Genomic DNA, 15716 nt, shown 5'->3' on the forward strand with positions numbered 1-15716 from the left:
ATAGACAGTGAGAGTAGATAGAAAGAGGTGATCCTAATAAAGTGCTCTGTGATTTGTTTCATCAGGGCAATAATCAGAGGTGACTGAACTGGGAAAGTGTCCTCATATTCAAATATTTTCAAGCTCAAAAAACACAAAAATGTGTTCTTTACATATTAAAGTGCAACAAACGCATTGAGAAATCACGTCATTAAAGGAGAGGCTGTATAAAAGGGTTTGCATTCACTGTTCATTCTTTTAACAGAGATGGTCACTAAGATCTGCATGGAGAATGGCCAGTGGTTTTTGCATCCTGAGAGCAACCGGACATGGACGAATTACACCAGATGTAACGAGCGCACTAATGAAGGCAGAATGGTACGTCCAGCAACAGCAACAAGACCCGCAGGGCTATTAAGAATACATCTGAATCACATAGAGTGCCTCTAAAGATAAATTTGGCTTATTTGCTTTGATAGATTTTAGTAAATAAAATATTCACATTGGTAATACATTTGGCCTCACATCCCATCAGTACTTGCTTCTATTGAGGCAATACATAAACTCATAAACTCGCTCATGAACAGAACAACCAATATGTTGGAACAAGTGGAGGAGAATAAAGGGCCACAGTTTATTTTGTTAACAGACTATCTGGTGAAATTCAGCTGATTATTAGTCTTACGGTTAGGCTCAGGTTTAGGATTAGGTGTAGGTTTTGGGTTGAAGTTAAGATTAGGCTTAGTCAATTCAGTTGCATTTAATAGATAGTTAAATGTTGAAGTGTTGTCGAGAGTTTGCAATCAATTATCATGTTAATAACTGCTGTTATTTTATTCAGGACAGTCGAGGATGAATTACTATCAGACGTGTTTTTATGACATTCAGTATTTCTTTTTTTTTTTAATTTGTTGTAATTATCTATTTCCACTAATTCCTCGATATATTTTTTGTACTTGACATTTAATCACCACTTTAAAGTGCAAGGCATTCTGGATTTTAATGTGACCTAATTTTTGATGTTAAACAGCTTTTTTACAATCATATAAAGCTCTTCTCATCATTCCGGATATAAAATATCTTAATTTTTCTACAACTTCCTGCAAATTAGTTGAAGCCTATGAAGTAGTACCATCATAATAGAATCATTCGATACATGCACCTGCAACAAATTGGTTTTATAATTATTGAAAGCTGTCATTTTGAATGGTAGTGTAGTTAAACACAAGGCACATATCTATAGAGCGTCTGCCCAAATGTTAAGAAGACCCATCTTGTCCTTTCAACAAAAATCTAACCACCTTGGGAGCCACAATATTTATGTCCATTTTATTGAAGTAATGTTTTACCATCTGGGCTGTAAATATGTCTCAGTACATGCGAATGTGCTAATATAGGCTAAAAACAAAAATGCAGACTTACTTTTCTCTCATCTCTGGCAGGAAACTTTTCCACAAAAGTAGAATATTTTCTTGTAAAATGTCTGTCACTGTTCAGCTTTTCACGAGGCTGAAGTCAATTCTCATTCGCAGCTTCTTGTTCGAATCTTCCCGTTCCACCTTAAATGGTGCCTGAGGTGCCGGAATGTAACTGCTGCACAATTAAAGGTGGAACCGGAAAATTTGAACAGGAAGCTGGCGAACAAAACGAATTCAGCTTGGAGACTTTTTAGTGTTTGTCAGTTTCTCGTTGCAGATTAAACGTGTCAGGAAACCAGCTGGAGTGATTATAAATGCAAATAAGCCCATTAGTCTCTAAATCATCGATGTTCATCTTAAATCTTTCTCTTTGCTTTTTTGTTAGCTACTAGCTAGGCGAGATTGTTGTCTGTGTTGCTATGGTGACCAGCAGTCTTTGCACCAACCTTCAGGGTTAAAGTGTGAATTAGCAGTTCTACATTAACTCCAGTGTTTAAGACCATTTATTGTTAAACTGAGTTGAACGATCAGCAGAGCTTTATTTTACTGTAAAGGAGGATTATTTTATTTTTACCTACAAATCTAATTCTGCTGTGGAGCCACAACAGGGCAGTTAAAGAGCTGCATGTTGCCGACCCCTGGTCTACAGTGAAAGCTCAACCAACATTATGCAGAATGTTTCAGTGTCGCACATTTTTCATACTGTTTTGAGTGGATGAAAAACATTTGTGGTGCACTGAAAAATAATTAATGTTAACATTAGTATGTATACATTGGTTCTGCATTAATAAAATATAGTATAGTTATCACCAAATATAAATGAAAGACTTCAACTGTGTCAGTGTACTATATTTTATTCATGTGGAACCCAGACACACATCTTTTTAGTGTGTAGAAATAAGCTGCTGCTCTGTTTAAACAAATAAATAAATAAACAAACAAATAAATAAATAGATGCACTGTGCCACGCCACATCCAAAATCTCCAAAAAAGACATTACAGCTTTGCTTGCTTACAGTTCATTTCTGAGCTGAATCTGTGATAAAAATCATGCTCGTAACAGCAGTTGTCTGAGCGGCTGTTTACGTGAAGCAGTAGTCACATGAAAGCACAGAGGAAATTGTTTATAACATGAGTAAACATCCGTTTTTTTTTTGTTTTTTTTTCTACCTCTCTCTTACAGACTGCAATGAACCAGCTCTACTTGGCCTTAATAGGACACGGACTGTCCCTGATCTCCTTGTTTATTTCACTCGGGATATTCTTCCATTTTAAGTAAGTGCTAAGCCCTCTTAAAATCAGCAGAAGAGCAAACTGTAACTTCAGAACTGATGTCCTGTTGACGTTTATTACAACTCTACCTATTCCCCGCAGGAGTCTGAGCTGCCAGAGGATAACCCTGCACAAAAACCTTTTTTTCTCTTTCGTCTTGAACTCCATTATCACCATCATCTGGTTGACGGCCGTGGCAAACAACCAGGAGTTAGTGCAGCGGAATCCAGTAAGAACATACGGGCCTAATGCCTTCGCTCAGTCTACAAGTGAACTTGAGCTGGGGTTTGCGTCATAAGAAATGTGTTGACAGCTCTCTTTTGGAAATCTTTTCCCATTCAGACCAGCTGTAAAGTTTCGCAGTTCATCCATCTGTATCTGTTTGGATGCAACTATTTCTGGATGCTGTGTGAGGGGATCTACTTGCATACCCTCATCGTTGTGGCTGTGTTTGCAGAGAAGCAGCATTTAATGTGGTACTATCTTCTGGGATGGGGTAGGTTCTTATTATTATTATTATTACTATTATTAGATTTTTTATTACTAAATTTAGTGCTGTCAAAGTTAATGTTGCCTTATTAATGCCACAATTTCCTAATGCCATTGATAAATTTTCTTAGTTTGATTCCCTAACAGCGCAGGCTGGAACCTAGCTGCCATGACTCTGCAATTGTAGCCCTCTTATTCAAATATAGCTTTTAAATTGCAAGTTTCCTTGATGGCTATACTGATAAAAGTCATTTCCAGCTACTGCAGTGCCATAAACACCAAAGTACATCAAGTCTAAAATATAATTTATAAGCAAAACACACAGTTGGCAGTTTAGCAGACTACACTGGACATCCTAGGGATAAATCAACGAGCAGCAAACTAACAACAGCTGCAGTAAAGTGGAGCTCCAGAGCCTCCACTGTAACAAAAATCCAGAAGCTGTATGAATGAGAGGAGTTAAACCATTGACTGTATGTATGATATGTGTATGTATGTGTATATATATATATATATATATATATATATATATATATATATATATATATATATATATACATACTACATATACACTCATTGATTGGAACATGCAGACATTGTTGCTCTCACTGCACGTCAATGATAAATAGTGGATACTGTGTTCACTTTGCGTAAGATCATGATATTCTGCATTCACTTGAAAATAATGTTATTGAGTTATTGAAGACTTATTTTGTCCACTCACATGGGTATAACAAAATGCACTACTTGTAAATGGAACAAGTCAAATCAGATCAAAGAAGACAAATGTAATTAATACACAAATGTGGTACGAAGAGATCATGAAAGATCAGGATCTGCACTTTGCGACGTCTAAGGGTTAATATGACTTTTCGAAATCATTTTTCTTTTGATTATCTTGTTTCGTGTAGGTTTCCCACTGATACCAGCTACAATACACGCCATAGCCAGAAGCTATTACTACAACGACAAGTGAGTATTCTTCAGTGTTTATAGCTACTCCACTTCTCTGAAACAGATGCAAAAATAGCAAGCTGAACAGGCTCAAATCATTACAATTTATGAACTCTAGCGTATGGATCACAATAAGACTGCTGTTGAAAAATCACTTATTTATATTCTAATAAGATTAATGAGTGTGTTTACATGTAGTCAATAATCCCATCATAATCTGATTTCTGCAGTTATCTGATTATTCAAATGGTCATGTTAACAGCACACTGCGATTTCTTAGGTCTAGAAATCTGATTTAAAAAATCTGATAAAGAGAGCTGGATTTTAGCTCAGTAATCAGATTTCTCAGTGCATGTAAACTCTTACTCTGATTTCTTTCGGATTTCTCAGTCTAAGCATGTGCGAAACAGACGGCGGTACCGGAAATAAGCGTGCAGCGTCGCAGCAAGACGCAGCAAAGCACTTTTGGAGTGAAACCAACTGCTTGACAAAATGAAGGATTTAAATGTTGTTAATCTTCTAGATGATGTATGTTCATATTTATAGGAAAGTGGTGCGACGTTTTTAGAAAAAGCAGAAGTTTGACTTTTACATTACATTTACGGCACACCCCCTTCTGTGAGTTTATCGGCTGCAAAGCAGAAATCTGATTACTGCCTGACTCATGTAGACCTGAAGTTTCCCATAATCTGATTACTCAAGTGCATGTAAATGCATTGATCGGATTAAAGACAAAATCTGATTTTCTGCAGTTATCGCATTATTCAGTGCATGTAAAAGCACTCAACGTTAAGGATGTGGTACAGCTCATCCTAGATCAGCGCTCTTACTTCCTGACTTACTGCATTTTCTGTGATTTAAAGCCCTTATAAAGCTCTACAGTTTATAAACCAATGATTCCCTGTGCTCTCCTGAAATAAGCAGCTTGCTATAATCCAATGGAATTAAACTAATTACTGCCTAAAATAATGACACTAGTAAAAAAGACTTGTGTCTTAAAAAAAGACCTGCTAATGCTAATCTTTTCCCTCTTTAATACGTAGCTGCTGGATCAGTTCAAACACGTCTTTGCTGTACATTATTCACGGCCCTATCTGCGCGGCTTTGGTGGTAAGCAATCTGGAAGCCCTTTTTTCTAGTTTGTTCCCTGTCATTAATTCTTTTGTGCGCACAACAAGAAAAAGCCATGTTTGAATGCTTGTGGTGCCTGTCAGATCCATTTATCATAAGCCTTAGAAGAACCCTTCTTATATTTTTGCCATTTAAATGTAATATTTGGCAAATTGTGTGAATATGAGGAATGTGAGTTATTGACCTTGTTTGCTTTATCAGTTTTATTTGTACGAATAAATCACGTATAACATGATATTACTTTTACTGGTTGCCTTCCCTGATATGTGACAGTGTCACAAATTGAGACAAATGAGGTCTTACAGTGTTATCCAGTCCAGTTAAAGGTACTAACAGCTGCCACTGTTCTTCACTTCCTCCTTTTGTCACCTGTCACATCAGGTGAATCTGTTTTTCCTGCTGAACATCGTGCGTGTCCTCATCACCAAGCTCAAAGTGACCCATCAGGCTGAGTCCAGTCTGTACATGAAGGCTGTGCGTGCCACCCTCATTCTGGTCCCCCTCCTGGGAATCCAATACGTTCTCCTGCCGTATAAACCCGGAGGACGCATTACCTCTGAGATATATGATTACGTCATGAACATCTTAATGCATTATCAGGTAAGTGTAAAGTGCATACATAAAAAAGTAACGGTAACACTTTCTATGAATGTCACCTTTGTAAGCATCTATAAACGCATTCATAACATGTTATAATGCATGCCTAAGACATTATAAACATAGCTATAAATATTTTTAAAAATGCATTATACATTATAGCCATGTTTATTTTGCATTATGAATTGTTAACATAATACATTATAAGTACTGTTCATAACAAATTATAAGAGCTCATAAGTCATATTTTTCCACTCTAAGTAAAGTGAAGCGTACTGTACTAAAGCCTCCTCCAGTGTTCAGAGTGAGGCTTCAAGTTGAAGTATTTACTGAAGAATTTACTGAAACACTAAAACATACACAATAAAGCACATTACAGGCTTCAAATGTCAGAGTTTAAACTAGTGCTGCCATCAGTGTTTTACCCAGTGTGGGAAAGGTAATGTTCACCACCGTTAGCTTGGTATTTGTCTTTGCTTTACACTCTCCAAGCTGGGACTGACTTCTTTGGCACTGACATTATAACATGTTATTAACACTATTTATACTGCATTATATTAACAGTTCATAATGTATAATAAATATGGCTATAAAATGTTATTCAGTGTAATTCTTTTTTATAAATATTTATAACCATGTTTATAATGCCTTATGAATGCATTATAACATGTTATAAATGTGTTTATAGATGCTTACAAACGTGACATTCATAGAAAGTGTTACCGAAGTAACATTAAGAAGTAGTAACAAAGAAGCACAGCCGTCAACAGAGAGGCTTCCACTTATAGCATTTAGGGTGGCCTGTAGCCTGTTGTTAAGAGAGATGAGGCAGCAACTGGAAGGTCACAGGTTTGAATCCCGGGACTGACTGGACATACCAGGTTGTGCTTTTAACTCCCCCACTGTCCCAGGTGGCACTGCTCTGCTGGTGATGCTATGCTGGGCATAGTTAGCTAGCAAGATGACAAACTTTCCTTGTTCGGTTAAGTACAAAACATTTGTGTGCTTTTGTTAGATTTTTTATTATTACATTAATTATTATTTTAATATTACATGGTCTACTGAAAGTGCCTATATTTTGATGTCGACATTTTGGCGTATTTTGAATGGCCAGTTCAGGTTATAGCAAAATATTATTTCAAACTTCATTTCCAAAGTTAGGACACAGGGCAAATTGTAAATAAAAACAGAAAGCAACGATGTTCAAATCATTTAAATACTAAATTTGATTGAAAATAGTACAAAGACAATATAACAAATGTTGAAACTGAAATTTTATTGTTTTTTGAAAAATATACGCCCATTTTGAATTTGATGTCAGCAACACATTTGAAAAAAGTTGTTACGGGTGCATGTTTACCACTGTGTTTCATCACCTCTTCTTTTAACAACGATCTGTAAGCGTTTGGGAACTGAGGAGACACTGCTGTAGTTTAGAAAGTGATATGTTTTTCCATTCTTGCTTGATATAGGATTTCAGCTGCTCAACGGTTCAGGGTCTCCTTTATCATATTTTTCATTTTATAATGTGCCACATGTTTTCAATGGATGACAGGTCTGGACTGCAGGCAGGCCAGTTTACCACCCAGACTCTTTTACTGTGGGGCCATGCTGTTGTAATACATGCAAACTGTGGTTTGGCATCGTCTTGCTGAAATAATCAAGGCCTTCCCTGAAAAAGACGTCGTCTGGATGGCAGCATATGTCACTCCAAAATCTGTATATATCATTCAGCATTAATGGTATCTTCACAAATGCGCAAGTCACCCATGCCAAGTGCACTAATGCACCCCTATACCATTACAGATGCTGGCCTTTGAACTGTGTGCTGACAAGCTGGGTTTCCCCTCCCTTCTTTAGCCTGGAGGATGCAGTGTCCATGATTTCCAAAACGAATTTCAATTTTTGATTTGTCGGACCACGGGACACTTTTCCACTTCACCTCAGTCCATTTTAAATGAGCTTGGGCCCAGAGAAGGAGGTGGTGTTTCTGGATCTTGTTTTAACTTGCATTGGTGGATGCAGCAATGAACTGAGTTCACAGACAGTGATTTTAAGATGTGTTCCTGAGCTCATGTAGTGATTTCCACTGTAGAAGCAGGTCTTGTTTTTGATGTAGTGCTGCCACTGAGGGCCTGAAGATCACAGCCAGCCAATATTGGTTTTCAGCCTTGTCCCTTGCATACAGAGATTTGTCTGAATTCTCTGAATCTTTTAATGGTATTATGTACTGTAGATGATGAAATCACCATGTTCTTGAATTGTTGCACTATTTACCCATGCAGTCTTTCAGAGAGGGGTGAACCCCTCCTCATCTTTACTTCTGAAAGACTCAGCCTCTCTGAGATGCTCTTTTTATACCCAGTCATGTTACTGACCTGTTACCCGTTAACCTAATTATTTGTGAGATGCTCCACCAGTTTGTATTATTATTACACAACTTTTCCAGTCTTTTGTTGCCCCTTCCCAACTTTTTTTAAATGTGTTGCTGGCATCAAATTAAAAAGTGGGCATATTTTTTTTCAAAATACAAGAAAATTTCTCAGTTTTAACATTTGATATATTATCTTTGTACTATTTTCAATTAAATGTAGAGTTTAAATTATTTGTACATCATTGATTTCTGTTTTTTTTTTATATTTGGCACAGAGTCTTAACTGTTTTGGAAATGAGGTTGTAAATAAAAACCCAGGCATTCTCTGGCACACAGATTTGTTGAGATTTTCAAATATGGCCCTTTTAATGGTTCAGTTTGACACCCCTGGAGAGTGAACAGTACATTTTGTAACAGTGTTTGCATAGTATGTTTTACTATTTTACTACATAGTATGCAAGAAAAATTCAGTTATCCAAGAACCTTTATGCATGTTAACTGAAAAAAAAACATATTTTTGCTTTAATAGCAGGTTAAAGGCAGTAAATTGCTGTAAATGTCAAAATAACACCTACAGTCCGTTCCACAGCTTGTTCAAAGGGCGAGAGCAAAACACTTCCAAATATGCACAGCCTGAGAGAAGGCTTGACCTGACTAAGTTCAGGTCGTTATGTTTGGAAAGTGTGTCTCTGGGGTGTATTTTATAGCCCGTGGCTGATTGGCAGGAAGGAAATTATAGCATGATGTATATTGCGAAGAATGCCATGAATGTTTTGGACAGTTAGGTGCCGCCAGGCCAGGCTCAATCCACTCAGTGCATAATGCAACAGAACAAGCTTGTTGTCTGCAGTGATTTGATATGCATATTAAGCGCCTCGCTGCCAATACGCATGAAAACGTTGGAGAGATCAGAAGACTGGAGCTGGTTAGCGAGGAGACGAAGTGTGCTGGGGGTAAAACTCTGATGTGATTATTTTCTCTTGGAACTGACATGCTTTTCCTGTGTTTCAGGGGCTGCTGGTGGCCACTATCTTCTGCTTTTTCAACGGAGAGGTAAGCCTACTTCACTGCGGCAAAATGCAGCTTTCCTGTTTATCTGTGCAGACCCAGAGTCTGTACCGCATCCTTTCCCTTTCCAACATAAGGTCAGACACAGAATCAGGTCCCCAGAGTATCATTTGTACATCTCGTAGTCCTCCCTTCAGGCTTGAGTTCAGGCTCTGGATAATTAAAGATGCTGGCTGACGTCCTCGTACACAAATTTGTGAATCGTGCTGCTGAGGAACCGAGTCCAAATTAGCTCTTTGGTTTTGTAAGTAGCTGCTTTATGAGCACTGCATGAAGGCTTGAGTAGATACATCCTGGAAAACGCCACCGGGTCAGGAGTTAATACACTAATTACCAGAGCCGAGGCGGATATGTGACAGCTGGAATGCTGGTTAGGCCGGATGGGTTGCGAGAGAGCATGTCATTAAAGAGTGGGAAGAAGATGATGGTGTGATTTGTCTTTGTATTCTGCTAGACTGAAGCAATTAGCCTCAAGGAATAGATCAAATTTGCACAAATTGCCTTTTACCCTTAATGCAGTTGATCAACTAAGACATGTCTGGTGTCTGCAGTTTGCTTTTTTTGCATGATATGCTGTTATCTATGAAGAAAATATGTTGTTTAGCTGAAAAGAGAAGCAGAAAACACTGTGAAGCCTACATTTTGTCTGTACTTTTGTCAGTTTTTCTAGATAACAGTACTGTATCACAGTATGGCATGCAGTGTTAGAAACCATATAGCTGGCTACGCAAAGAGAGAGAGGACAATTATGCTGTCTTGAACTCTCAGCCACAGATGACTTGGACTTGAACTTGTGATCTCCTTATGATAGCGCAAACTTTTAATGCAGTTATGTTGTAACTGAAGTTTGGGGAGAGGAACATGCCTGAAACCCATCCTTCTTCCAATCTAGAGCCCTCTAAATTCACAACCTCGCCTTCCATTACTGTGACGAAGAGTTCACAATCCCCACCGCCACCCCATCTCCTCCCTGTTTCTCAGTCCTACATCAGTCCTACTACAGCTATGAGAGGGTCTGGCCTTCTTGCTACAGGCAGAAGCAGCAAAGAACTCCAGCCCAAGTTGTCAGAGTTGCCCCCCCCTCCCTCAATCAGTCTTCCCTCATAACACCACCACTTTGAAGCACAGTTATGTCAATTGGAAGCCCTTAAAAAATCCAGTACTCGAAAAAGAATTAGCCAGTTTTATGGTTTAAAATGACCTATTTAACCATTAAAAATGACTTTTTCATTATGTTTTCCACTCATGTGGAAACCTTAATATCAGACATACAGTATGTCAGTTGGGCTGTAGTACATGGGCCATTCTTGAAGAAAATAGGTCATGTTTAACCGGCAGTTACCTTATAGAAAATGTACACAGTTTCCTCCTTACTCCAAATGTAGCCCATCAGCCAAATCATCTTTGTTGTCTGCTTTTTCACTGCTCCTGACACTGTATGACATCTTTTAAATGGTTTTTCATGCAGCTAAAAACAAGTAACTGGACAGTAAGTGGACACGGTGACCCCCCCTCACCCCTGTATCAGACATGATGTTTATTTTTACTGCACATCTACATGCTTAATTGGAGTTTTGGGGGCTTTTTCAGCCAAGCTAACTTCCATCACATCCATGGAGTAACGACAGGCTTGTTGGTCATTGGACAATGCTGGCATGCACACCATTGCCCCCCTACTTTGAGCTCTGCCTTCACGAGACATTTCATTGGTTTAGGAATGTCACTGACGGGGGCTCCCGAGTGGCGCAACCGTCTAAGCGTTGGCCCTATCACCAGGAGATGGCGAGTTCGATCCCTGGTGATGCTACAGCCATCCGTAGCTGGGAGTCCGAGAGAGCACAGTTGGCCTTGCTCTCTCTGGGTGGGTAGGATGGCCCCTCCTTCTCCCCCCCCACACGTTATCTTTATGGCCCTATGAAAGTGTGTTTACATGTACTCAATAATCCAGTCATAATAGGATTTCTTCAGTTGTCTGAATATTCAAAAGGTCATGTAAACTGCGCACTCTGATTTCTAGATCAGTAATCAGATTTCTCAGTGTATGTGAACTCTTACTCTGATTTCTTTCGGATGTCTCTGTCTGCGCATGTGTGGTAACAGACGGCGGTACTGGAAATAAGCGAGCAGCGCCGCTGTGAGATGCAGCAAAGCACTTTTGAAGCGATTCTGAAACCAAACACATGCTTGACACAATGAAAGATTTAAATATTCTTCATTTTCTAGATGATGTAAGTTCATATTTTCAGGTAAAGTGGCACAACGTTTTAAAAAAAAAGTCGCGGCATGAAGTCTGAGTTTTACATTTACGTCACGTCTTCTGCTGTGAGTTTATTGGCTGGTTACAAGGCAGAAAGCCAATTACTGTCTGACTCATGTAGACCCGGAGTTTCCCCATTATCCGATTACTCAAGTGCATGTAAACGCGTTGATCGGATTACTGATAAAATCTGACTTTCTGCAGTTATCGGATTATTAAGTGCATGTAAGCACACTGATTTTTGTGTGGCTCTTTTGTAAACTAGAGTGATAACTGACGCTAACCTTTGCTGGTGCAGGTGCAGGGTGTGTTGAGGAGGCACTGGAACCAGTACCGCCTCCAGTTTGGCAGCGCACTCTCCCATTCAGAGGCGCTGAGATCCGCCTCCTACACGGCCTCCTCCATCACAGAAGTGCAGGGCTGCTACAGCATCGACAGCCACAGCGAACACTTAAACGGCAAAAGCTACCACGAGGCCGACAACGCCGCCTGCAAATCAGAGAGCTCCTTCACCTGAACATGGCCACACCGTTACCATGGCGAGTGTCACATGACTAGACTTCAACGTTTACTAGGCACTCTGGAGGAAGAAAGGAGAGAAAAGTGTTCCTTTGTTATCACACTGAAAACTACCTTATTACCTTACACAGCGGACGCCAGTAAGTGGACACAGTGCCCCCCTACTCACCCCACGGCCCTCAACAGGTAAAAAAACAGAACAAAAAAAAAAAAACGTGCTCTTCATTTGGACTCTGTACAGTATTTGAAGTCGCCTGGCTGCTTTTTAAAGACATTCAAGGCACACATTTTAATCGTTTATAACTTGGTAATGGGCATCAAGAAATTATGATAATATGACTCGATATTTGCCAGGTCGGAATATCGGTGATTGTGATAATTGTGAATTTTTACTGCCAACAGTATGCTATGCTGACATGCGCTGTACACAACGATGCAAAATGTTCCGTTTTTATTGAATCTGTTGTACAGAAAAAATGTCATGTTGTGTTCAGAGTTCAGCATAGTACTGTAAATTACATTATTGTCTTCTATGAGTTATTTTACAGTGTACATATGTCAGATCTGTGGTACTTTTTAGTCAAAACAGTCAAAGATAACAATTCAACTCAAATCTCAATAACAGTGAATGATGCTAACATCTTTAACATGATGTGTCCTAGCATTTCAGAATGTGTTCAGTTGAAGCATCCACACCAAACATACACCTATAGCTGAGTTGTACATATAAGCATATAAAATTGAGTGTTGATCTTAATGGAAGTCACAATATTGTTGTTTTTGACAACGAAGATACAGGAAGTGTACAGAATAATGGAAACATCATATAAAATACTTAATGGCTATTTTATCAGAGACACTTGCCATATAGGTGCAATATACAGGTTTACAGTTACTGACTGTAGGCCATCTGTTGGTATTAACGACCCTCTACCCCATTCTTCATTGGAAAAGGACCACCATAGGACCACCACTGAGCAGGTGTAATTCAGTTGGTGGGTCTGCAGTGGTCCTGTGGTCAGAAACTGAAGGAAACTGATGAAGGACTAGAGGATGACTAACAATCTGTGCCTGGAAAAAGTAGATGAGTCAGTGCTGTTGTGGTCGAGTCTGGTCTTGGACTTGAGTCCATGTTGTCAACTGTCTGGGACTTGCCTTGTAAGTAGTAATTGTAATCAGTCTCGTCTTGGTCTTGGCAACTGGTCTCACCAAATTTAGTCTCTGGTCTCGACCAAAAACAGCCGTACTGCCCCACAGATTTCTAACTGCTCACAAAAACAGCAGTGAAAATATTACAAAATGTAATTCGTCTGGTACTCTTTTGATGTAGGATGAACACAGAGTTGCATCCTTGTTTTTTAAATGAAATAAAAACGACAGTCAAAGCTCTCCTTTAATCATCCCACGTTTTTGGTGGCCGTCTACCACCAGTTTTGATTGACGCCAGTGTGACGATGCAACAGAATTCAGACGCTCGCGGATGAAAAATGTAAACAGGGCTTTATTCACGTTGGACAAAGGCGTGGTCAAAAAACATGCGTGGGTCGTAACCAGAAAGCAGCAAAATATCACCGAAGTGATCATAACCAAAAGCAAACAAAACCAAGGGAGTGATCAGATATCGTCATCAAAAACCAGGCCAGAAAGTCAAAACACAGATCCAAAAACAGTCAGCAAAGGTACAAGAAGGGACAGGCAAAAATCAAGGTCAGTTAAACATATCATAGATCATAGAAACGGTCAGCAAGTTCAAATAGAAACAATACCTCGCAACGACTAAGACTAAAGCCTGGGCTTATAAACTATCCTAGATGAGTCATATGACAACAAACACAGGTGCATGTATTTAGTACTCAGGTGATTGTGAGCACTGATAGGTGCGTGCACGACCATCCAAAGTCATATGATCTCCCGAGGGATTGTGGGCAATGGAGTCCGTTCTGGACTCTGCGCCCGAGGGACGTTGCTCAGTCACATGATCTCCTAATGCATTGTGGGAAATGTAGTCTGAGTCCGCCTGAGGCGTGACAGCCAGTTTTTGAGATTTTTTTCTATTTCAATTAAATACAATCAAAGATATACTTATTAGTTTTTCTTTTTTCTCTGACTCACTGACTCTCACTCAAGCAGCCCAACACCAAATTAGTGCATCTATTTGTGTTTGATTTAGCTGATTAGCATTGGCACTGGTTGGATTAATTCCAAGCAGGCACTGAATGGCAGGAAACTCAGGGAGCTGATGCACGATCATCCTCTCAAAAACTGAGACAACATCCCTAAAATCGGACTAAATTTAGAAAAGGACCATTAGAGCCGTATTCTAAACCGTCAGTCTATACCACAGTTATGTTTGTGAGTGGAGATCATTTATTATGATTTGCATTTGCTGAAGGATTGTAGTTCATTACATTTCTGTTTATTTAAGTATACAATTACATAGTTCAAATTAAGTAATATTGGACTGGAAGACTCTTGACTCGATCTTAACTAGTCACAGTCTTGGGTTTATCTTGGACTTGACAAGGACGGTCTTGGCTCCTCTCCCAGTGTCCACAAAACTCCAGCAACACTGCTACTGTCATACCATGAGTGTGTCAGGCACGCCACTACCATGTCAGCGTCACCACTCAAATAATATCTGGTCAACAGTGTTGCTATGGAGGTCTTTTCCTGTTCAAGGATGGGGTACAGTGGGGGTGATAGTGTGCAGCAATAGATGGGCTACACTCGGTAACTGTAAACTGACAAAGTGCACCTACAGGGTAGCTGTATCTGACAAAATGGCCAATGAGCGTAAGTATTTTCTATTATTTTCAACACCACATGTACATGCAGAGCTAATTGGCTATTACATTTGATCAATCTATATTTCTTAGCACTCATAAGCCTCATATTAAGGCACCGTTATTTAGCCTAAACATTGCAATACACTCCTGCTAGTATTTCAACTTTCACAATAACAGAATATAATGTTAAATAGCTAATAATCAACCTTCATTTACAGTGCAGTGTATTTATTTTATTTCCAGTCAAAACGGTCATTAAGTACAAATTATACATTTTTCAGCATTATTTCAGTGTTTAGTTTGTGACTCTTTATTACAGCTTCCATTCCTTTCCGAAGACTTGCTTTCAGTTTTTCAAAGAAATCTGCAGGGATATTTTTCCACACCTCCAAAGTTGTTGAGGTCTGGACAGTCCATTGTTCAGCTTCTTTGTTTGATGTGTCCGTCTCCTTTTCTCAGTGAGGTTCTTCTTGAACAGCTGCACATCCTTTCAGACCCACAGCGCTGAGTCGTCTTCTCACAGTGGAAGGATGGACAGAAACACCTGTGGATGTTTTCAGATCTGAAGCAGCTTGATTTTCTCCTCTCTCTCAGAGACGAAAGCTTTAAGTGCTGTTTGTCTGATGGGGGCAGTTTTGCTGTCTACCAGGTCTTCCAGGTGGTTGTTAGGAGCCCCATTTTCTCTGTAGAAGAATTCCAGTTGTGGAAACTCACATATTTTCCTTTGAACTTGCACTTATTGGCCGTTTTGACTGGAAAATAAATGAACTCTCTCTGACTTATGAACAGCACTCTTAGAAATCTAAGGACTGAATCAAACTGATTGTAAATTTCTTACATTCCTCAGCTCTAATGTACATAACTCTGGTCTC

At 39.3% G+C, this 15716-nt stretch overlaps 1 protein-coding gene across 1 annotated transcript in view; it reads left to right on the forward strand.

The window, feature by feature from the left end:
• The window catches only part of calcrla (calcitonin receptor-like a), a 68729-nt gene extending 53857 nt beyond the window's left edge, over window positions 1-14872 (forward strand). The window contains exons 5-13 of the mRNA XM_036577560.1: window positions 245-357; window positions 2581-2672; window positions 2772-2898; window positions 3012-3165; window positions 4070-4130; window positions 5156-5222; window positions 5625-5843; window positions 9226-9267; window positions 11838-14872. Coding sequence (XP_036433453.1) covers window positions 245-357; window positions 2581-2672; window positions 2772-2898; window positions 3012-3165; window positions 4070-4130; window positions 5156-5222; window positions 5625-5843; window positions 9226-9267; window positions 11838-12056 — 1094 coding nt within the window. The 3' untranslated portion in view covers window positions 12057-14872. The remainder of the gene's footprint in view (window positions 1-244; window positions 358-2580; window positions 2673-2771; window positions 2899-3011; window positions 3166-4069; window positions 4131-5155; window positions 5223-5624; window positions 5844-9225; window positions 9268-11837) is intronic.
• Window positions 14873-15716: the final 844 nt, after the last annotated feature.

This window comes from Colossoma macropomum, unplaced genomic scaffold (assembly GCF_904425465.1).
Source record: "Colossoma macropomum unplaced genomic scaffold, Colossoma_macropomum, whole genome shotgun sequence".
NCBI classification, from domain to species: domain Eukaryota; kingdom Metazoa; phylum Chordata; class Actinopteri; order Characiformes; family Serrasalmidae; genus Colossoma; species Colossoma macropomum.